General features: G+C 43.7%; 1 protein-coding gene across 9 annotated transcripts in view; it reads right to left on the bottom strand.

The window, feature by feature from the left end:
* LOC118224327 (lysine-specific demethylase 6A-like) overlaps positions 1–22459 on the bottom strand; it is an 84328-nt gene that overhangs the window by 11815 nt on the left and 50054 nt on the right. For 6 of the 9 annotated variants that reach the window (XM_035411748.1, XM_035411749.1, XM_035411757.1 and 3 more), the window contains 12 exons: positions 21872–21965; positions 20444–20570; positions 18223–18321; positions 15978–16197; positions 15264–15398; positions 12556–12705; positions 12198–12278; positions 12000–12107; positions 11497–11871; positions 9858–10687; positions 1116–1245; positions 783–888 (listed from right to left, as the gene is read on the bottom strand). In XM_035411748.1, the coding sequence (XP_035267639.1) occupies positions 783–888; positions 1116–1245; positions 9858–10687; positions 11497–11871; positions 12000–12107; positions 12198–12278; positions 12556–12705; positions 15264–15398; positions 15978–16197; positions 18223–18321; positions 20444–20570; positions 21872–21965 (2455 nt within the window). The remainder of the gene's footprint in view (positions 1–782; positions 889–1115; positions 1246–9857; positions 10688–11496; positions 11872–11999; positions 12108–12197; positions 12279–12555; positions 12706–15263; positions 15399–15977; positions 16198–18222; positions 18322–20443; positions 20571–21871; positions 21966–22459) is intronic. The other 3 variants (XM_035411750.1, XM_035411752.1, XM_035411755.1) reach the window with 1 other exon arrangement.

Raw genomic sequence — 22459 nt, 5'->3', positions numbered from 1 at the left:
CCACATCTGCTGGCTTTCAATGTATATTCATAGATCATTATACAATGTAACAGGACATAATTTCATGAGAATATCGAAAATATGCGATAACGGTTTATGCAAATATGCAATATCTTTACAACGGAATGAACGAGAGATGGTTCAGGGTTCGGCAAATCGATGCAAATACCAAAATTATGCGACAATCTGTTATGCAATTAAGTGGATTCTACTGTATTAACCTACACTGTTTTCGCCCACACTAGTGACAAAAAGGATGGTGCAAGCATTCTTTGAGTGAACGTATAAAATAATTTACATATAGTAAGCTGGCCTTTGTGTGTGGTTCAGTGATATTGTTACCCTACATTTTGAATGACAAAAATGAAAGTCATTTCATGACACTTTGCATTTCCAAATACTACTATTCTTGTAGAATGACCCCCTTACAGTATATCCTTATATGCTTCTTAAAAGACTATATCTCTCTCCCCCCCCCCCAAATTATGGAACTTACAATATGTAACCGTTCAATAAATATTTAAATAGTTACAATAATATAATAATAGTTTTTATTTTTGTCACAGATTTAATTTGTTATAGCCTACATCTCAATGCACTGTGGTGGTCTCTTTAAGACCAAAAACCTTACATTCTAAATGTACCTAAAGATAAGGAGACAATGCACTGAGGTGATGGCGGCACTAAGTCGCCGTCACACAAAGTCACCGTCTAAGCCCTGTTTAGAGCCAGGAAAAACCCAGCCAAGGCACTGGCTGTAAGAGTGAGGGGGAGAGGCTCACCCAGTTTGAGTGCTCCTGCCAGTCCCCGGATCACTGTGACAGGGTTGGCCGGGTTTGTGCAGAACTGGTGCAGAGGTGGAAAGAAAGCGTCTCTCTTGTTCTCCAGCTGCAATGATCCAAAATTTAAAGAGAAAAATCATTCAACACACATCCAGAACAGTAAATTCAATAGCAGCTATTCCAAATAGAGTCTTATTCTATTTTATTCCACCACAATTTCTTTTAGCTCCTCGGCTACTTGTGTACGTGCTCACAGTCTCTCTGGCACGCAAGCACGCACGCAGTGCCATAAGAACAAAGCTGTGCGCAGCAGCTAGGCAGCGGTATACTCACATAAATGCTGGGGGTGGGGGGGTTCAACTTGTCCTTTGGCAGTGTGGGGAAGGGGGGGGCAGGGAGTCGCGGAGGGGGACACTTGTCCAAAAAGATGCTACTGTTAGATAGACCATTCTTTCCCAGATTTCTGAAATAAAAGAAGGAAAAGACATTTTTTTTAAAGTAATTGATAATAACAGTTCTTATGTACTGCAAATATAAGCGAAATAATTACCATCCAACAGGGGTGTTGCTAGACAGAAAGCTCTACTGGGGCACAGGCCCCCCATTACTCAAATCACACAATTTTTTTCTTGAATGCCTGCTGCGTGTATGAAACGTGCTATACAATGTGCTCTATGAACTTCCATTGCTTAGCCCACTGTTACTGCCACTGCCATACTGCTGCGGATGAAACTGAAACTACTACTACTGGTAAAGGTAAAAATGTAAAGATATTAATCTTTATGAAAATATTTATTTCAACATACATTATGAACATTCTCAACATGTTTTTTTTAGGCATAAAAGTCATACCCTGCATATGCGAATAACAACAACAGAACCCGACACACGGATTGCTGTGCGCGCGCCGCGGTGCACCGGCTACGACATGCACACCGCCGTGCACGGACAGTAATGTGCAGGCCGCGGTGTACGGACCCGGACCGCAAAGTGTGCACCTCAGCTTGTATTTTGGGTTAAACTGCATTTCTTTGACATTGTGGATTAGAAAAAAATCCATTCTTTTCCCGTTATTATCGATCTAAATGAATCCACTGCCAAATACAGGAGCTTGTTAAAACTCGAACGTGAGATTTTACTGGGGCACAGCAGATCGATACTGGGGCATGTTCCCCAGTAAAAGGGGTCTAGCAACGCCCACGCCATGCAATGGTTTTTGCATGACTAATTTGTAGGACAACAGCACAGCAGGAAACACATTTTAAAAATTCATTCTTAACCAAGTGTTGGGAGGGAGAATTCTTCACAGTTCATCACTTCCAGCTGAGACAGATGGCCTGGCCCAGCCAATGACAGAGGATAATGTTGACCATGTGATCAGCTGGTCCTGCAAGAACCAAGGTCCAGGTCCTTGCAGCCATTTTTTCTATTTGCTTTCGATCATTTATACTTTGGCTCCAACTCTTTTTATGGATTCACATTGAGTATTTTTTTAACAAGGATTTTATGGTATTTTAAAGCAAAAATATCAAGTCGTTCCATGAGATGGTCTCAATAAACACTCATATATCTCATCAATCTGCTTTCACACACAGAACACCGAACATTTCCAAGTTAAATGGTAAATGGACTGCATTTATATAGCGCTTTTATCCAAAGCACTTTACAATTGATGCCTCTCATTCACCCATTCACACACACACTCACAAACCAACAGTGAAAGGCTGCCATGCAAAACGCCAATCAGCTCGTTGGGAGAAATTAGGAGTTAGGTGTCTTGCTCAGGGACACTTCGACACGCCCAGGGTGGGGGATCAAACCAGCAACCCTCCAACTGCCAGACAACCGCTCTTACCTCCTGAACTACGTCGCCCCCATGTTAACCTTCTAGCTCCAGTGGCTTTGCGTATTCACGGAACCAAGGACTATCCAGTATTTCACTATTCATACATCACAGTGCCAGTAATGGCTGTCCGACCATGTGGCCGTCAGACACTCCAAAAATGCCAAGGAAGCAGATCAAGAGCATAACCAAGACATACAGTATACAGTCCAAGGCAAGGCACAGTTTTGCCAACTGTGCTGTACTCACCATAGAGGCTAGTTGATGTTTGCTAAGTAACATGCAAATAAAACAGTATTCATAACAGCTAATGCCCTGCTACAGTTTAAAATTCGTGTACAGCTGCTAACTTCATAAACTTTAGTATATGACAAGGGATGCGTGATGATTACGGTAAGGTAGGCTCACATTCTTACATGCATTTACTTTCCTATTTTTTGAAACAGCAGGAGACAGTACAGGTCAGGATTTCCCCTTCGATACACCAGGTGAGGTGGGCTGCCCCACCTAAAAATATAAAAGATATAACATGGCAACGTCATTGTTTTAAAACTAATTTACTGACATGAAAATCAGTGGAAAATGCATTTCTGTATCAGTGTGTGATATATGATCAGTCTTCAGAAATCATCGATGATTCAACAGATTTGTGGGGTGTGTGGACTCCCCTCGGTTAGTAACCAACTCAAAGGATGAAATTACAGCGCTTTGATTGGTGGTTATCTCACAACGATTGGCTGTTTGGCAAACAGTAGATTTGAGATTTAATGTCATTTTCAGCTAACAAAAGAAGCTTGCCACCACAAAAATGGCCAGGTAAAGATCCCATCTTTCTTCCACACAAAAGCAAACAAGATCGGGGAGAATGGTGACAGTGGAAGCCGTTTGTCAGAGAAAGCGGATGATAGAGGTACAGCCAAGCATTCAAAACACTGAGTCAGTATAGAACCTGGCTTAGCTTAACCCATTAAGACCGGATGCAACATTTGCGTGTATATCCGTTTAAGACCGGGCGCGACGTTTGCATGCTTCTCCCTTTAGAGCCGGATGTGAAGTGAGCGCGTTTTAGATGCTGTCATCGTTTTCAAGACACGTGACCGATGACATGCATCGTGATTCGCAAATACACGTTGGGAAGGCGATTATATATCAACGCAGCGAGAGCGCAGAGTATTTTTTAAAAGCTTGAATGGAATCATCCATGTACTGACACTACAGACAGCAAATGCAGTGTGCCCAAAGTTAACAGTGAACATAACAGTGAGCCCTGTTCAGTGAGTGAGTTTCTGTTACAAGAGTGTGAACAAACTGTGATATAGGCTAGTTATTGCACTACCACTGCCAGTTTGTTTGTTTTATTGAAAATAAGGCTGGAAACAACAAGCACATTTGTCAACATTTTCAGTTTTATTGCTTTTTTTATATTAATGAACAACTGGGCAAAGGCATATTTTCCAATTAAAGCCAAAGGTTTAAGCTCTCAAAAGGTTTTTATTTCATGTTTCTATCTGCTACAGAGGCTGAGAAATAAAGGTTTCAGTGAACGTTGACAAACCTGTCAAGTTTTTCAGAAAACCCTCAGGTTTTAGGTTGTTTACAACAATGCCTTAGGTTTTAGAATGTTTTTTAGAGGGCGCCTTAGGTCTAAATGGGTTAAGGACTGTCACCTTAAACCATGGCTTTATAAAACAAGAAAGAGAGAGCAAATAATTCATAAGTGAGTGATCTTTGTTCCATTCCCTTGCTTTGTGGAGTCTGCATGCATGTCTTAATCCTGCAGGTGAAGCTGTTTAGGGCTTGATTGCCTGACGATGCGCACCTGTGTCCACCTGACAGTCAAGCAGATAAAGCCGGAAGACACCTCAGTTGCAGATGGCTTTCAGAGATTCCATTTGACACAGACTGCTTTTAAGACTCCCTTTGCTTTCTTGCATTTTTGACAATTTGCAGCTACTACGTTTTGTTTTCTGCTTATGTTTTGTGTTGCAGGTGGACAGGCAGTTTTTCTTACTTGTTTTAACACGTTTTTAGACAGGCCAGAGTAGGAAGGAAATTTGCCGGAAGACTCACTCCTTTTACTTTGCCCCAGTAGTGAGGTTTTAGGACCGCTTTTTCTTTCAGATAAGGAGTAGCCTACCTCTGTTTTCTGCCTGAGCCATCCTGTTAACCTCCACACGGTAATGTGTTCTGTTTTTTGTATTAATGTTTGTAATAAACCTTACTTTGGTTAATGTATGCAGATTTTGACTGCTTGTTTGGATTTCGGCATTTGTTGTGTAACTGTCCATTGTAGTCAACGGTTCTTAGAACTCCGGTTGGCTTTTGGGACATAACAATCTTCATTAGATAATGAAAATCCTAAATATACAGATCACAGAGCAGCATTTAAATAATGCTATTTTAGCCACTTTTACTTTCTTCTCTTAGTTTGGTGCCTCGCAGACGGCCCTCACGTGACCTGTGTAATACGTTACTCCTATTTCTCCTTTATTTAATCCTTCATTATTTTCCACTCTTATTTTGAAGCGCTCGCACTGATGAAGCTGAATGATATAACGGCATTTACAAAATAGTTATGACCACTGTCGTAGGGGTGCACTGCCACTTGTGCATGCAACACAAGCAATCCGTGAAGAGAGAGACTGCAGAAAGGAGTTTTATTGAGGAGGCTTACTCTGTACACACAGCGGGAAAAAAAAAACAAATAAAGAAATGGGCGCAACATATTACACTGGTCACGTGAGAGCCATCTGGAAGGCCCCAGACTAAGAGAAGAAAGATAAAATACAAGCAGAGCCCCACCCCGCAACCGGTCCAATCTCACCAGGACAGCCGCACACCCCCGCCCCCCTCCCCATACCTGGGGCACCACCCCACCCACTAATAAATCTTGGGGGAAACACTGAAGCTAGCTTAGTGGAAAAAGTTGAATTCTGTCTCACTTGTATGATTACCTGACCTGTGTGAATACCATCAAATCCAAAAATAAAAAACCTGTTACAGATCATCATTCTAATGGCAAATTCATCTGTCCACAGCTAATATTTTAAATCAAGCTTGCCAATTACAACATACCAATTCTAGTTGTCCGAGACCCATCACGTAAAAATGTGCCTGTACGACGTATTTGCAACACCTGGACAGTCACACCCACTCTAAAATAGGAGGCGCATTTGGAATTTGCTACTGTATATAGAAAATATACACAAGATATGTATGCATGCATGCATACATATTTTATGTAATTTATGTTCTATAAAATGATTTATATAGCCTAATGCATAAACATACACATAGATACATATTTAATTAGCTTTTAACCTTCCAACTTTGGTGTTATCAATACAATAACAAGGATGTACAACCAGGATGTAGTTTCCCTTTAAAACATGGTGCTTGAAATGCTTATGGTCGAATGAAACTACAAGGATGCAGAGTGCCACTGCTGCAGAGGGTGAGGTAGGACCACACAGGATGAAGCCAAAAGTGGCTGGAGGAGTCACTAGATGGTTACAGACTGGCACGCATGTGTGACATCCAAAATCAATGTAGGGTTCAGAAAAATTCTAAAAACAGGACACTGAAAAAAAAACAATCACGCAAATGTCAGTGCTGGGAACAGATGACTCTAATGCATCAACCCTTTCGGAAGTAAGTGCTAAGAGCTGAGTATTACGACTGACTATAACTAAATTTATAAAAGTTTCCGGCTTCAAATAAATATTTCTGGCGTTTCTTCAGACAAGGAGCATATGAAAGCAAACAGAGCCGCCCATTTAGGAATGCTCTATGAAGGGTTGTGGGGCAAACTGAGGGGTGGAAGGGGCTTGGATCCATCTTCAAAGCAGACTGAAGATGATATAGAAAGTACAAATCAAGTGAACAATCAATTTTGCAGACAAATGACTTCAAAGGCATGACTTCACCAGAGAAGAGTGATATCGCAACCAAGATCTAAAGCTGATCACCAGAACCCCCCCATACAAATTTCCCTTGAAGCAGATCAAAATTTTATGAGATTAGCATCATTCTAATAATTCAGAACACTCAAGCCAGAATGAAAGTAACCAAGTGAACAAGTTCATCATATAGCCTACAAAGGTAGAAAATCCCCCCCCTCCAAACTTCAGGCTCTCGGCACACATTCAGACCAATGTAAATATTGAATACTTGGGTCCACAGAAGAAGAATACAAGTGGCTGGAAAGAAACTACAATATCCAAACAGCATATGGTAGTTCAGCAGCGGTCCCCATAATACCTTCAGGACAAAGTAACTGAAGAAATGGTTCAAATTTTCAACTCCCGCCCAACACACCTGGCCAGACTGCACACACAAACACAACAGATCATGCTAGCCGCATGGTGGGCGGAGCCAATGCATAACAGGCCAGGAGAAGTCACTCAAACCTATAACAATAAGGCCAGAGAAAGAAAGGCACCTGGCTCAGTTTAGTGCACTTAAAACCAAGAACACAAAAGCAAATATTCGCACCAATCATGGAAAAACCAACTTTTGTTCAAAACACACTTTTCCCAACACATGGCTCAAACAGCAAGGTTCCCAAGCAAATCCATGCTCCAACTGCCACTTAAGCAAAATCTTTAAATCTTTTAAAAATCTTTAAATGAAACCAAAAATATTACTGCCACCCATTGCACTAACTGACCACACTCGTCTTTTGTTGCTTGAAAGGAACCTTCTGTATGCACAGTGTAGGGATTGGCTCAGCCATTAGCAGGAACTTCAGGCCAGTGGCACTGTTGCACTTGGTCCAGACCCGTTTTCATTATTTCCATTTGCTTTTAATCATTCATATTTTGCTTTAACTCTCATTATGAATACACAGTGAGTATCTGAAGGGTTTTATGGCATTTTAAAGCAAAAACATCAACGTCATTCTATGAGATGGTCTTAAGAAACATGGACATATCTCAAACTGCTTTCACGGTTGAAAGGGACCTTTTAAATGCACCGTGTAGCGATTGGTTCAGGCAGCAGCAGGAATTTCAGGCCAATGGCACTGTCATTCTAGTCAAGAAACATCACAATTTCTGAACAAACCCCTGCTTTACTACTGCACCTGACAGCAACAGAAATTATAGCTTTGTGTGGTTTTTTTTTTTGTACAAATTCACTGACTAACAAGCTTTAAAGAAGGCACTAGCACAGAAGCTCTGATTACAGTGAATTCATTTAAGACTTGGCTTAGGTCCTTGTGTCACTCAGGATTTTAAAAAGGAGGAAAAAGAAAAGGAGAGAAATAATAACAACCCAATTATGCACAGGTGATGAGTAAGGGAAATTATTTCAGGAAAAAGAGGTCAGATTACAAGTGCACTGAACAAACAATCAAAAAAGACTGGAAGACTAAGGCTCAGCTGAGGGGAGGGAAGCGGAGAGAAGCAGGAGGAGGACTGTCAGCTACACTTCGGTAAAATACCAAATTCAGTTAAATAAAGGGTGAAATCTGAACTAAGCTCAGGCAGCAATAAAAGGAAAAGGACAAATTTGTTTTTTCCACAGAGGGACTGTGTGTTCCCATTAGCAGCCATTACTAATAAAAACCAGAGTAAGGATGACATTTCGTTACACCCTATACCAACTGCCATCTGGAGTCCCCTTCACTCCTCAAAATGCAGAGGTGATGTCAAAGAAGAAGTTTTAAAGGAAAAGATTCACCCACTAATGCAAAACTTTTTTTTTTTTACCATCTGCAGATGGAATATATGCACCCAGAGCACAACATAAGCAATGCCCGGCTTGACAAGACAGCATCCCTTAGATTTACACAAATCACTTCTGATGGAAAACCTGGACACGACACCATTCCCGTTTAATATTATAGGTGTACGCCGGCCTTGTCTGTCTTACTTGTCATTATCTTTACAATTTCAAAATAAACCATCTACACATGTGCGTGTGTCCCCAGTCAATCAAGCAATTCAGCACAATGTTCCCATCTTTTCAACTTCACTTTGAAGGGGAGGTTATGCATCCCATGTTTTCACTGCCTCAAGCTCCCACATTGCAAGATCTTTGTCCATGATGTCTATGAGATATTGGAGAAACACTTGATGGGAACTGTATTATAACATCAAACCTAAGGCCAGTTTTACCAAGCACAAAACAATTTCACATATGCTTTATAACTTACATGGGAGCATTCAAGCAGCATTTATTTGAAATACTACCACATACATAAACAAACAACAGCTTACAGAATTAACTAAATGTGGTGGATTTCTCATAAACACTCCTGCCCTCGGGAAGGTGAATCTCACTCATCCCAGAGTGGTGTGCTTACAGTAGCAAGAAACATGTGTGCTATATTTCCATTTAAAGTATAAAGCCTAGGCTTTTAAACAGCGGGGTCTTGAAGGCCTTGAAAATCCTTGTAATGCTGAAGACAATACAGTGAACCCCCGGCCAGACTGGATATACAATGACTTCATACAGAATTAAGATTTATTTTTCTAGAAAAACTTATTAACTTACGATGGGGGTCACCCCCTGGATGCCTTTGAGCAGAAAAGGTTGAAAAACCTTGAATGTAAAGGACCAGAAAAGGCACAAAAAAACTTTAATTCTTTGCTGGTTTCTAGCAAAATCTCTGAACCCCTGGAAGGGGTCCACAGCACCAACCTTCTCATTCTCACATCCCACATTTCTCTTCCCCAAAACAAAGCAAATCATTACTGTGCCTGAAGGCAGGGGAGGAAAAAAACAGGTGGAGGGGGAAAAAAAAAAACTGCTCCGCCCAACAGTCTACTTTGGTTAACGGCCCGTGAAAGCAAATTAAAACCAATCTCTCCATTTTACAGGGAACCGCTACTGGAAACGAAAACCAAAAATGCAGAGGACGGTGAAATCCATTTAACTAAATCTCGTTCGGTTCCCCTTTCAAAATGTAATTTGGAAACATTTTTTGCCATTTTTTTCAAAATGCAATGAAGTTTCACGCTTGTGCTTGCGGCACTGAGGCTGGGGAGGTTCGGTGGTAGAAGTATAAACGGCAAACGACACCCAGCCAAAAGCACCACGGCTTTCCAATACTGATGGCTCAGTGTCGTACCGAGCGCACAGACAGAACGCGACAGAGCCGAGAGTGGAGAGGAAGGGTGAAAGGCGCTTCCTGCTGGAGGTGTGAAAACCGCCTGTGGCCTCCCGCCACCCCGACTCCTCTTCCTCCCCACACGCAGTCGGCCCGTCGGGGGGGGCGGCCGTCTCACCTGCACGCTTTGAGCACGTCCGCCGAGCTGGGGTAGATCGACACGGAGGACCAGGACGCCAGGGGGAGGGGCCCCGGCTTGTGGACGTGGACGGCGGGCGGGTCCGCCTTCAGGGGGCTCTGAGAGTCCTCGGGCCCCGTGCCGTTGACCGTGGGGCCCGGGCCCGACCCCGGGCCGGCCTGGGGGCTGTGGGGCCCGGCCTGCTCCGTGGACTTGGGGGACGGCGTCGCGGTGGACATGGCTGAGACGGGCGAGGAGGCCGCCGAGCTCTCGTGAGTCTTTGGGCCGTGCAGGGCCGGGTGAACGTTGTTGACCTTGGCGGGCGTCCCGCTAGCAGCGCCGCCGCCGCCGCTGTTGGCTTTCCCCCCGCCCAACAAGGCGGAGAGCTGAGGATTGTCTGAACTAAGTACACCTGGTGACCTGCAGTCCGCGCGGCTGGGGCTGGCGAGAGCATCTGCCGTCGCCCGATGGACGTGATTAGGGAGTCCCTCTACAGCGGCAGTGCTGTTAGGCGTCCCTCCGGAATGCCTGCTGCCCTCAGGCCCCGGCGGAGCGGCGCAGTTTCCTGAAGGCCTGCTCTCTTTGGTTAAGGTAATGCCTTGCTGTCCACCTGAGGTAGCAGTGTGAGGAGGAGGAGGAGGAGGAGGAGAGGACAGGTGATTGAGAGCGGCCCCCTGCGGTAACGAATCGCTAGGCGCGGTGGAATGTCCGACCTGATTTTGAATACTGGTTCCAGCTGCCTGGAAAGGCTGGGCGGAAGTCCCAGTGGAAGAGAAAGGCCATTCGCCATTGGGACCTGCCGAATGCGAACCTGGACCTTTGTGAAGCCCCTGTGGGTCAAGAGAAAAAGAAAAATAAATATAAACATAAATCACTAAAAAATTCCAACACAAATGGCAACACATCACAAAACTTTACAGAGCCACTCAACTCCCTCTTAGCCAACATTTAGTTTTTCCCACTAAATGTTTTAAAAAAGCTGCATCGTACAATGCACAGTCAAGAATTCCTTTCTCTATGAAAGAAAGAATCCTATCGAACCTACAGGGACTTTATAAGATCAAGCACTTCAAAGAGTACATTAGATTTGTCAACTGGATGGAAGGTTTCTCATAGAAAGCATGCCCGTATTGTAGAAAGAAGGGGTGTCTGTATTGACATTTGCCTGAGCAAATTCAATAGACACCCCCTTCTTACTTTCATGTGCTTAGCTACAATGATCAGCTTCACTAAACCAAACCCTAAAACCCGCATTACACAGCGTTTTTATCCATTAAATTCATTTAAATTAAAGGTCAGCACTTCATACACTCATTTCAGTGCATTTTCAACCTCGTACAGCAGTACACCTCGTTAGGAATCTCTTTTCTACACGGCAAAGGCAGATAACACAACATTATCAGAAACATCTAGTTTTTATTAAAAAAAAACTTTGTGAACTTCAATGAGGCCGACTTGTAATGTTAGGTTTATTAATCTTGAGCAATCAAAATTAGAGTCAACCTCACAGTCTCAGTCACAGTAATGAGTGAATTGAAGTCAAACTCATTAACACTGACCCCCTCCCCCACAGACAGACACAGACAGACAAACATAAAAGCTGCATGCAGCCGGTAGGCATTAAGGCGAGGCGGCCTACCTGAGTGGAGTTAGCGTGTTGGTTTTTCCACAGCTCCTCAGCGCTGCCGCTGCTGCTGGTCGGGGTTGTGCAGTTGTGAGGTAGTGCGTTTAGCTGCAGGTAAGGCACGTTTCCGTTGCTTCCCATTCCTGTCGTGTGATTATTGCCTACAGAAATAGTGTCTGCGTTACCCGGCTTCCCAGCTGTGCTGCAGGGGGCGGAGCTGGCCGGAAAAGGTCCGTTGGCCATTGGCTGGCCGGTGCAGGGGGGCCGGACTGGCTGTGGCGGGGTGTGGGGGTGCTGAGCGGGAGGCAGGGGGTTTGTAGGCAGTGTGGAGCTGGGTGTGGGGCCGTTGGGAATGGTGGGTCGCACCAGTCCAGCCGCGTTTTGTCTCATCTGTTCAGGGGGAAAAAGAAAAGTACATTACATTATTTAGTACTGAATAAAGAGGAAAACTGAATTTAAAAACTACAATCCAATGAAAAAGAACTACAATATCCAGATGGCACAAGACCCATCCTCACCTGCTGCTGGTGCTGCTGCATGTGAGCAAACTGGCTCTCCAGCTGCTCAAGCATCTGCACCTGCATTGGCTTCAGGCTCGCCCTGTTTGTCCGTAGCTGATCCAGGAGCTATGGGGGTGACAGGCGAGATGGTGAAGCGCTCGGAACAAAGGTTGTCCTGTCTTTTTAAATGCATGTGCAAAAACTCATTTCACGTACCTGTAGTTTCTGTGGTGTCAAGTACCAGTTAGGGACCTGCTGTTGCACAGTACTATTGTTTGCCCAGGAATCTGTAGAACTCTGTTTTTTTGTGGGTGAGGGAGAAAATTAGGTAAATTAAATGCAACAAATGCTATTCACATTGCACAGCAGAATTAAACAGTTCAGCGTAGAATGAGAAATAGGAAGCTATTAGTCACTAGTCAGAGCTGTATTTTTACTGAAACGTTCAGGGGATTACAGTGAACACAACTGCTTTGTTTCCATGTTTCTTCCAGTGGCCACAATTATAAGTTAACATTGTTCAACCTCTCTGGCCAATGCTGGAACTCGCTCTTCCTGAACGGTCCTGGGTTACCTTGGCTGGGCTGGACGTGCGCTTCCTCTTGGCTGGGCTGGACTGGTCGTCGGCCTGGCCCGATGGGCCCCCGTGCACAGGCAGCGAGTGCGGCGGCATCGGCGGCTGGCCCAGGCCCCCCCCTTCACTACTCTGACTGGGTTTGCAGGCCTGGTGGGGGACAGGGAAGCAGAGAGAGGACAGGCAGTGAGGTTTCCCCCTCTCCCTCCAACAACCGCCCAAAAAAGCACTCCATCAATCACCACAGGAAGTTCTGCCCACAAGGCCGGGGTTCATGCCTTTCAATGCAGACAAAACACTGAAATTCAAGTCATGAATTATTTTTTTAAATCCATAATTCTGAATAAATTGAAAAGTATGAATATATTTTTCAAATTCACAAACTGAATTTCAACTGATTTCCTGAACTGAGTGAATTTAAAGGTAACTAACCCCCAGTGCCGTCTCCTGCAAAATAACAAGCTTTTTATTTTTATTTATCTTTTTATTCTGTGTAAACTTTAGGGTTTAACTACCATGTGAAACAACACAGCTAGCTCATTCACCCTAAGCCCCAGTCCCCATGTGGACCAGTTAACACGGTAAGAATGATTAATTAAGCCAGATATGAGCTGGGAATCTGGTCGTGAAACAAGGCTGTCTGAAATACGAAGCCATTACATGTTCCAGCATGACCAAAAATACCCAGTTAAAAATCCCTTTGGTGGTACCGTCTCCACAAAGGGGGCAATTAAATGTAGTATTCGACTCAGTGGTAAGATAATGACCACCCCATCACCAGTAAACACATGCAAATTTATCCCACTGTTACAATCATTCTTAGTACTTAGTACTTTTTAAACACCACAACCAGACGTATTCTATGCAGCATCACTTCCTCCTTATAAACATTACATTTTTAAACACATCACCTAATATTTTCACAAATTTTTCGACCAATATTTCGTTTTGTCCTGCGCCCACACGGAGTAGATGAGACAATAATCATGAGCGCAGGAGGCAGCGCACACACAACATTAACGAGGCGTGGAGTGCAATGAATTACAGGTGGTGTCGAATCCATTTGCGCACAATTAATTTGCCGTTTACGAAGAGCAGGGTACAGCGATTCAAAATCAAATGCACAAGCACGCGAGAGCCAAGAACAGATGCTGGGCGTTACTTATTTTCCTTTCGGTAAGAATGAGAACCAACCTCCATTTGCCTTTAAAGCACTTTTACCCCGAGGTGGTTTTTAATGTCACATAGACAGCCAAGAATAAAAATAAATAAATAAGAGACATTTGCTGAGCCAAGAACTCGAGTCATTTATCATCTGCGAAGGGAAGAACTCGCGGGTGATTCTCAGAACAGCTCTGTCAGTAGTGCGAGAGATAAACACTGCGCTGCCCTTACCACATTTCACACCAAAGAAATAAGACCGCTCGCAGGAGCGTTCAACACATACAAGCATGCATTGTTCACATTCAACGTAACTCACACTGTTTAACTCAATCATCTGCAATCAGTCAACCATGATCTTTTTTAAATTAAATGGGTAGCAGTTGCCTGGATGTTGAGAAAATGGATGAGTGAGAATTATATTATTTGGGTTAACTGATTAGCTCAAAGGTTTCAAGTACAAAGAAATTAAGGTCAACATTTTGCTTGAATCACGTGCTGTAGAGCTAACATGCTGTGTTCATACGCATTACATAACATGCGTCATAACCCTTCATGGCTGCATATTACAACTTATGACCAATTGCATAAAAGTCATAAAATACAAAATATATTTTACAAATAAAAATGAAATAATTCGTATTTAATTGATTAAGAATGTCCACTTCACATATTCTGACAATGTCATGATGTTCATAAGATGAAAGACTGGCTATGACAGCTGTTATGCCATGCATCGTAATGACAACCTTGTGCTATACAGTGAAGTGTTTCCAGAAAAAAGTTACAAGCTCAGAAAAATGTAATGTAGTAAATGTAGTGCAATGTTGTGCGCATCACACCTAATATTAACTTAAAATGTGCATCCAGAACTAAACCTTACACTTTGCAAAAGGATGTACAGCAAGGCACTAAATAACCAGAAACAAACAATTTCATTATTTATATCTAGAACAGAACACAATGGCACAACCTAGCAAATCACTGAAAAGGAGAATAAAAACGTCAAATCATACTATGAATCAGTTGTTTCTTAATCAATTTTTCTCTTACATGGACAGCCTGTGCAATTCCGTGTGGGAAGATTCAGATGGCTTCATAAAAAGTGATTGTAAATATGGTTGAAAATAGTCAAAAGTATAACAGGAACAGGCCACTTTCACTAACCATCACCTTCAGTGAGCATTTATTTTAAACTCAATGAACTCTCCGTATGTTCTTTCTCCAGTTGTTAAAAAGGAGAAACAAAAAGTGCAAAAATATCACATCCACCTGTACGGCAGAGAAGAGTTAACCAGACTCTGCAAAGCTGGACAAAAATGTACAGGGGGGTGAGGGAGGGGTGCAGAAAAACAAGGCCCCGCCCCTTTTTCAAATCCAAGCATAAATATCAGAATTGCACAATGACTTTACTTTATTTTGTTTCTCCTTGCAGAAAAAGAGGAGGTGGAGGATGCTGGGAAAGGAGGCGTCACTGGTGTAAGTGTTTAGTGAGGTTGGCCGTGTTTTGGGGAGGTTTCTCTACGGGACAGGCTATCTCTTCTCACCTGCAGTGCTGAGTTCTGGGCGCCCTGCCTGGAGGTAAGTTCTGCTGGGATTGGTAGGCTCCATGCCTCCTCAATACTAGGAAGCATTTTACTTTTACTCGGTAGACTAGTTTGTTGAAGGTTACACAACTGAGCCTAGGAGAAATTGCGTAAAAACACATTTAATTCTGATCTACTGGAAGGTCACATCTGCCGTTCTGCTGCAACTACCACTGTCATATGATAGATATATAGAAGATATTTAAGGTACTTCATTCTTAGTCAAGTAAAGTTAAGCAACATTTTAAATGAAATGATCAAATTTAACAAAAATATATCAGTGGGAGGAAAAATAAAATGCTGGTGCAGTCTTAATTTCATGAAATTATGTTCACTTTATAGGGTGAAAATGTTCTCACTCATACAGATTAATACGAAAACTGTTTCTGTGGAAATTTAAAAATCAATTAAATAAGAACAAAATGCATCAGAAATAAATATAAAATTAAAGTTATAGAAGCGTGTTTTAATACAAACAGCAACACTGCTCCCAAACAACTATGTGTACGCACGAGCACACACACATACACAGACACACGTACACACACAAAGTATATATGTACTATACAAATACACAACAAACAAAAAAAAAAAAAAAACAACAACAAACGAAAATAAAACACACAAGACGAAAGGTAAGAATCTGAGGCTGCAGACAAACACCCACGCTCGTACCTGCAGGCATTTGATGCGGGTGGCGAGCGCGGCGCCGTTGGTGCAGGACTTGCTGCGGGTGGCGTTGATGTAGCATTTGATGGCGTCCTGAGGCTGGCTGCAGGACTCGTAGAGCGTGCCCAGGTCCATCCAGGCTGCCGCGTGGCCGTGGTCCAGCTGAACCGCGCAGATGTACGCCTGCAGGGCGTCCATGGGCTGGTTCTGCTGCTGATACAACACACTGACACGCCAGGGGAGGGGAGGAGGAGGGGAAGAGAGAGAGAGAGAGAGAGAGAGGAAAGGAGGATGGGAGACAGACAGAGACATAGGGAAAGATGGGAAGACAGGAAAAGAAAGAGCGATAACGTCAAATACTATTAAGATTCTCCCAGAAATGTGGTCTGTGCAGGAGCTATTTCCCCATGACGCCTTATAAAGTTTCATGTGACTAAGAGTGAGCATGTCTAAATGTTAATTAGCCCAGCTTACAGGAATGTCTGCAACAAATGAAAAAATGACCACCATTAACACAACAAAAATATAATCATTTGATGATGCAAGAAAAACAAGAATTCAGCAACCATTTTTAAAAAATAAAAATCTATCAGCAACACAACTATTGCTGAATAATCATTCAAACACAACAGTCAATAAAAGAGCCATTTAGCAGTACAATACAAATTGCATTCAGTAACAACAATGAACCACTGGCTAACACAACAACCAATGAAGAACAGCCCTTCTCTAGCATAATGACCAATAAAAAAAATAACCTTTTAGAAACACAACAACCAGTGAAAAATGACCATCAAGCAAAAAAAGTTGCCTTTTCTTTGAAATCAATTAGAAATCTGGGGGACATGCTAGACACAACGAAAGTGAAACGTAAGCACCAAGGCAAAAGCAGACATTACTACTGTTGACCTACTGAGTCATAAGAACACCAGTGTTCATTTGATCCACATGAAATCAGGCTACTTCCACAAACAGCACACGGAGCAGAAGAGGGCTGGCTGCCACAGTCTGCATGTCACTTCATGTACACACTGCAATTAATCTCTCAACTGTAAAGACATTAGCCAGCTCACTAAGTAATAAGCACAGTCATTAGATGCCAGTGCTACACAGACCTGACAAATTAAAGTACCGCTCAATATGACAACCTTAATATAAAAATATGTTGGTTCTGTTTAAACTAAGCAGTTTTGTGATTAAACCATTTCAGGACCAAGGAATCCTCCTGTACAGACTGTTTATCTAGTGAGGGTCTGCGAACGCCGTAATGGTTGGGGAAAAAATGAGCCACTGATCTTCAGCTCATTTAAACCTATGCACTTTTCCTGGAAAACACAAGACGATTGGTTGAAAATCACCAATCGGGGGAGACTGTGTGGCTACAATCTGAATTTTAAAAACGCACACAGGCAGAAATGTCTGCTCTCACTTTTAAAAAAATAAATCACCACAGCACTGATAGTATTTGGGCCACGTCCCAATTTTGACTTCATCAAACTTTGCTCTCCCATCCCTATTTTGATCAAATAGGAAACCAGAAAGTGTGAAGAGATCAAGTTAAAAATAAATACATTAAACAAAATCAGACAATGGAACCACACCCATTTCAGGGGACAAAACAGTCTTTGAACTGATGGAAAAAAAATAAACAGCGGAGTGATTTCCCAGGTACCCTCGGCGCTCCCTCTGGGACAGCCTCACTGAGCCCACCCTTTGTCTGCGAGGGCCAATTTGCCCCTTGTCCCGCCTCCCTGAAAAGCTGATTACGAGGCGGGCCCTGTTCGCCGGCCCTGGGGGGGCGTGAGCTGGCCCGGGGGGGGGGGGGGAGGAACGGAGTGCAGTAGGCCGAGCGCGCCCCCTGGGGCTCGCGGCACAGAGCTGGGGGCACGCTGGTCCCGAGGGCCAGGGGGGCTCCCCAGAACAGCTGCTGTCGGGAGTGAACACGGCGATAAAAAAACAGGCTGTTTGTTACCAGGCCAGGTGACCTTTTACAGCCCTTATGCTGCCCTATTTAAGACCACATCACTAGAATAATAATAATAACCAAAACATCAACAGCTGCAACTACACCAACAACTACAACCACAGCAACATCAACAGCAACAGCAGCAGCAGCAGCACAAAACCATCACCCAAACAACAGCAATGACAACAACCACAACGTCTCGTTACGATGAATGTGCTTCTGGGTTAGTAGGACTTCCGCAGCGGGGAATAGATCCAGTCCCAGATGGAGGAGCCAGGTCCTTACCCTATTGAACACCATGTGTCCGCGCTGGCTTCTGATTTGTCAATAGACTGCCTGTAGGAAATGAAGGCATCCTGGACCTTCCCAATACTTGAGTAGCACCTGCAGGAGGGGGGGGGGGGGACACAAAATGGAAGTTCATCACTGCACCAAAGCTGATCCTTTAAAAAATAGCTTACAAATCATCGCCTAATAAAAAGACATAAACAGCCATGAGAATGACTCATTGAACATAAAGAAAACCATGATATCAATGCTGTAAAAATATAGAAATACGAGTGCAGAAACTAATATAACGGCGTGTTTACGGCAGCCAATTTTATTATTGCTGCAGACATATTAATGTTTCCAGGTTACAAGGTTACTAGGTTTCTTTTGCAAATCAGGCCACAAAAAAAAATTGTTTGTCCAAAATATTCAAAAGCATTTAAAGGCATTAGTTGGGCATTTCAAATGTCGCACACAAGCAGGTGTTTGATAATTTTATCTTCTGAAATACCACGTAATATAAAAACCAGGTAAGCGAGGTTTCTGGAGGGTGTACATGAAATAAATCGCCCCAGAACTCATTAAAAATGAATATCACTGCTCCAAACAGAAATTATTTCCCTCCCTGATGTATAATGAATCGTAACTCTTGCACAAACCTGTATGTTAGAACTGTTTACAGGTATGCAAAACAGACTTTACCAAAACTAATCCATACCAGAAACAGAATATATTGCACTATAGTCCAATAAAATAAGGGGGGCAGACAAATCGGTAGTTCAAACACAAATTGTTCTGTTGTGGATTACCAAAGGGAAGCCCAGGGGACAACCAGTAAATCTTCTGTGAGGGGGATGAATACATTTTACAAAAACGTAACTGGCCGAGATTACGAATAATTTTGTTTGGATGACCTTTATTTGGTTCTCCCTAGATTAAATAATTAGGAGCGAGTTATTGACTGCACCGAGAAGCAGTTTGACATGAGAGCGAAGCTAGGATTTATGAAATTTCCATTTTTATCGAACGCAAACTCAGGCAGTGGTGTTTTGTCTTCACGTATAAAAATTTATATCATTAGCATTAAAGTAAAAAAAAAAAATGTTAAAATACTAAATATTATTTTTCAATCTGCCATTTACCCACACTAATAAGAATATCTTATCTTGGCTAAGGAAAGTAAATGTTTATAATATTGCTAGCCAACATTCTTAAACTAAATTAAATGCTTCTATTTCCCCAAAAGCTAGTTCCCCAACCCCTTAAGGGGCCTTACATTCTTTGATTGTTATCCAGCTAACTTGTTTACAGTTCAGGCATACCATGCCAATGACAGCTGGAATGGCTAATGGCGGCTAGGAGGTAGAGCCTTCTGACATTTGATAATTTAGCTTGATGGCAATTCTTGCTAGGAAATCTGTGAGTCAGCTGACGCACTGCGAAGCATGCAGAGGGATGAGAGCAGCGGAAATTTCAAGTTCACAATATTTCATTACAGTGTTCGGAAAATACGGACTTCCATAAGGGATCATTTTAAGTTACTACTGCACCCATGCTTGGCTCTCCCTCTTCTGCACAAAGAGCTCTAAAGGACTCCCATCTCCTGTTGCTAAGACACATACACATTTGTTATGATGACGTGAGAACAAAAGTAACCCTTGGTGTGGTGTAAGATAGCGGTGTTGAGCGCTACACTCCAAACATGCTCTGACTGAACGCATAAATTAGTCAGGCCCAGAGATGTCCGTGTGAGGTTCACTGCAGAGGGAGAAAGCCTTTCTAATGAATTTGGAGGGAGTTCCCTCCCCTCCCAGACTGGCCTTAAATGACCTGGGCCAGCAGGACACAGAGGAAAACTCAACAGTCTCTACAGGCTGTCGGCACAGAAGTCATGATTTCAGCATTTGCTAGATGTGTTACAGGGTTAAATAATTGTCTGCCTGCATAATACACACACATATATATATACATACATGTATATAATACAGGCACACAACTCTTTAATATGTGTATTCTTAAAAACAACAGTTTTGAAAACACCCATTCTCAGAGAAAGCACCTCATATCAAAAAATTCACACATCATCCAATATTGCATCAAAGCAATATTTGAACAAACTCAGATTCCTCTTCAGAGCAGAATTCAAAATTTACACACAATTTAAGTACATTTATGATTAACCCATTTTAAATAACATTTAAAAAAAAAACTGTACAATGTTTTCATAATACTTTACCTGCCAAGGAAGTACCAGGACTGTCCAGAGTTGGGGTCTGCTTCTAGTGACTTCTGCAGACACTGTATAGCGTAGCTGTCCTTGTTGGCTTTATCTCCCAACTGATCCACCGTGTGATGCATCCAGCCTGATGTGGGAAGCGCAGGAAGGAGGAAGAAAGAAAAAAAAAAAAAGATCGCAGGCAATTACTGCTAATTCGCCCTAATCAGCAGGCTGTTTGATAAATCTTCCTGATTAGCACGCTAGTCGACGTCTTCCTGAGTGCAAAAAGACCCCAAACTGAAACGGCGAGATTAGCAGGCGGTGAAGAGCAACGGAGAGAGGCTGGAAGCTGCAGGAGGAGCAAAACCTGGGACTCGCTAAAGGAGGAAATGTTTCGTCGGCTGCACCTTATCAGGTGCCGGCAAGAGAGGGACAAGAGAGGTGATGGTGGTGGGGTGCATCTCTTGTAGTGCCGCTTCCAAAGCCCACCCCTCCCCCTTCACATGCCACAGCCATTGTTAGGGAACAGGGACGCTGCCCCCCCCCCGCGCCCCCAGAGCGCCGTGCCGCTGAGCCACAGTTCCCGCGTGCGTTGCCGCCAATGATCCCCAGCACCTGTGGCACGCCGCTCGGGAGCCGCTCGCCATGGCAACGAACAGTTGTGAACAAGATGGGAAAACCGGTTTTTGAAAGCCGCCGCGCTGTCGCCTAATTTTAGAGGCTCGGAGAGGTGGGTGACAACGAGGAGGTTAGCGCTGGGAGCAGAGTGAGGTGGCGGCTCGGGGGCACATGCGTGTGTGTGCGTGTGTGTGTGTGTGTGTGTGTATTTGTGTGTGTGTGTGTGTGCGCGCACGTTTGTGTGTTTTGGCAGGGTTTCTCCACAGCTGACACAACGACACTGAAGGATTGCATCATGCAGACCAGAGTAAACTCAGGAGGGCTGGGCTGGGTCCGTTAAGGAAAACCGAGGAGAGAAGCTGGAGAGGAAAACTGGGAACAGGATCCGAGGCTTCGCACGGTGCCGCGCGCATGATGCAACACTCGTGTGCGTGCGTACCTGGCTCTATGCAAACTCGCAACATATCATTAAAACTGCTACAGGCGATTGCGAAACCGCAGCGGTGTTCAGAAGATCTTTCTCAACCTACTACGAGCCGACAAAGATGAAGTCTAAACTGCAGAAACGAACGAATTTCAAAAATAAAGAAAAAAGCACTAATTATCGTAACCCATATGGTCAACAGCATACAGATAAGGCAACAGCTTCTCTAACCCGAGTTCTTAACTCTTTAAACAAGAAAAGACAAGCAGTAACATAAAATACCTCCAGAAAGCTGAAGCATGAAACATGACTCCAATTCTGCCGAACCTCTCCTTTATTACTGACGTGTCTCACGTCTCCGAGCTGACAGAGCGTGTCGGGCGGCGGCAGCGGGAGCAGCTTACCTAACTGTTGCAGGGTGGTTGCCTTCACCTGCGCCGGAAGGTTCTCCGTCTGCAGAAGCGCCTCGTACGCCTCTTTGGCGGCGCGGTACTTCTTCTGCAGGCAGAGGGGAGGAGAGAGTGAGAGAGGGCGAGTTCCTGGGCGGGAAGAGCCACCGTGTTTAAGCGGGACGCGAGGAACCGTGCCGCCGCCGCGACGCGCGGGGAGGAAGTGACATCACAGACTAGCCTGGCCCCCCGAGAACTCGGAGACTGTTAACAACAGAGAACTTTGAGACCGTTACCAACTGGCCCCGGAGACCTTGTACAACTGTACAGGTTAGGATGACTGCGTGGTGCTGTCCCTAAACTAATACGCCCGTGGGCCAGGGGGTTCGAATCCCTGCCACGGCACTTGGTGGCATGGTTTAAATTTTAAAAACATTTCCAAATCAACATGCCTTCACAGACCTAAGAGTCACCATCAATAAAAGCCTTCCCCAAGGACTCAGTCTGGCTATGCTCAGGAAGGCCAGCCATAGATGCATCTCAGAGCAAACAGAGCTTCCGTTAACAAAAGCAAACAGATCAGGCTCAACACGAGCATTCTAG

Source organism: Anguilla anguilla, chromosome 3 (genome assembly GCF_013347855.1).
Source record: "Anguilla anguilla isolate fAngAng1 chromosome 3, fAngAng1.pri, whole genome shotgun sequence".
Lineage (NCBI taxonomy): Eukaryota > Metazoa > Chordata > Actinopteri > Anguilliformes > Anguillidae > Anguilla > Anguilla anguilla.
The sequence above is the reverse complement of the archived record's forward strand: the minus strand, read 5'-3'. Positions and strand labels throughout refer to the sequence as shown.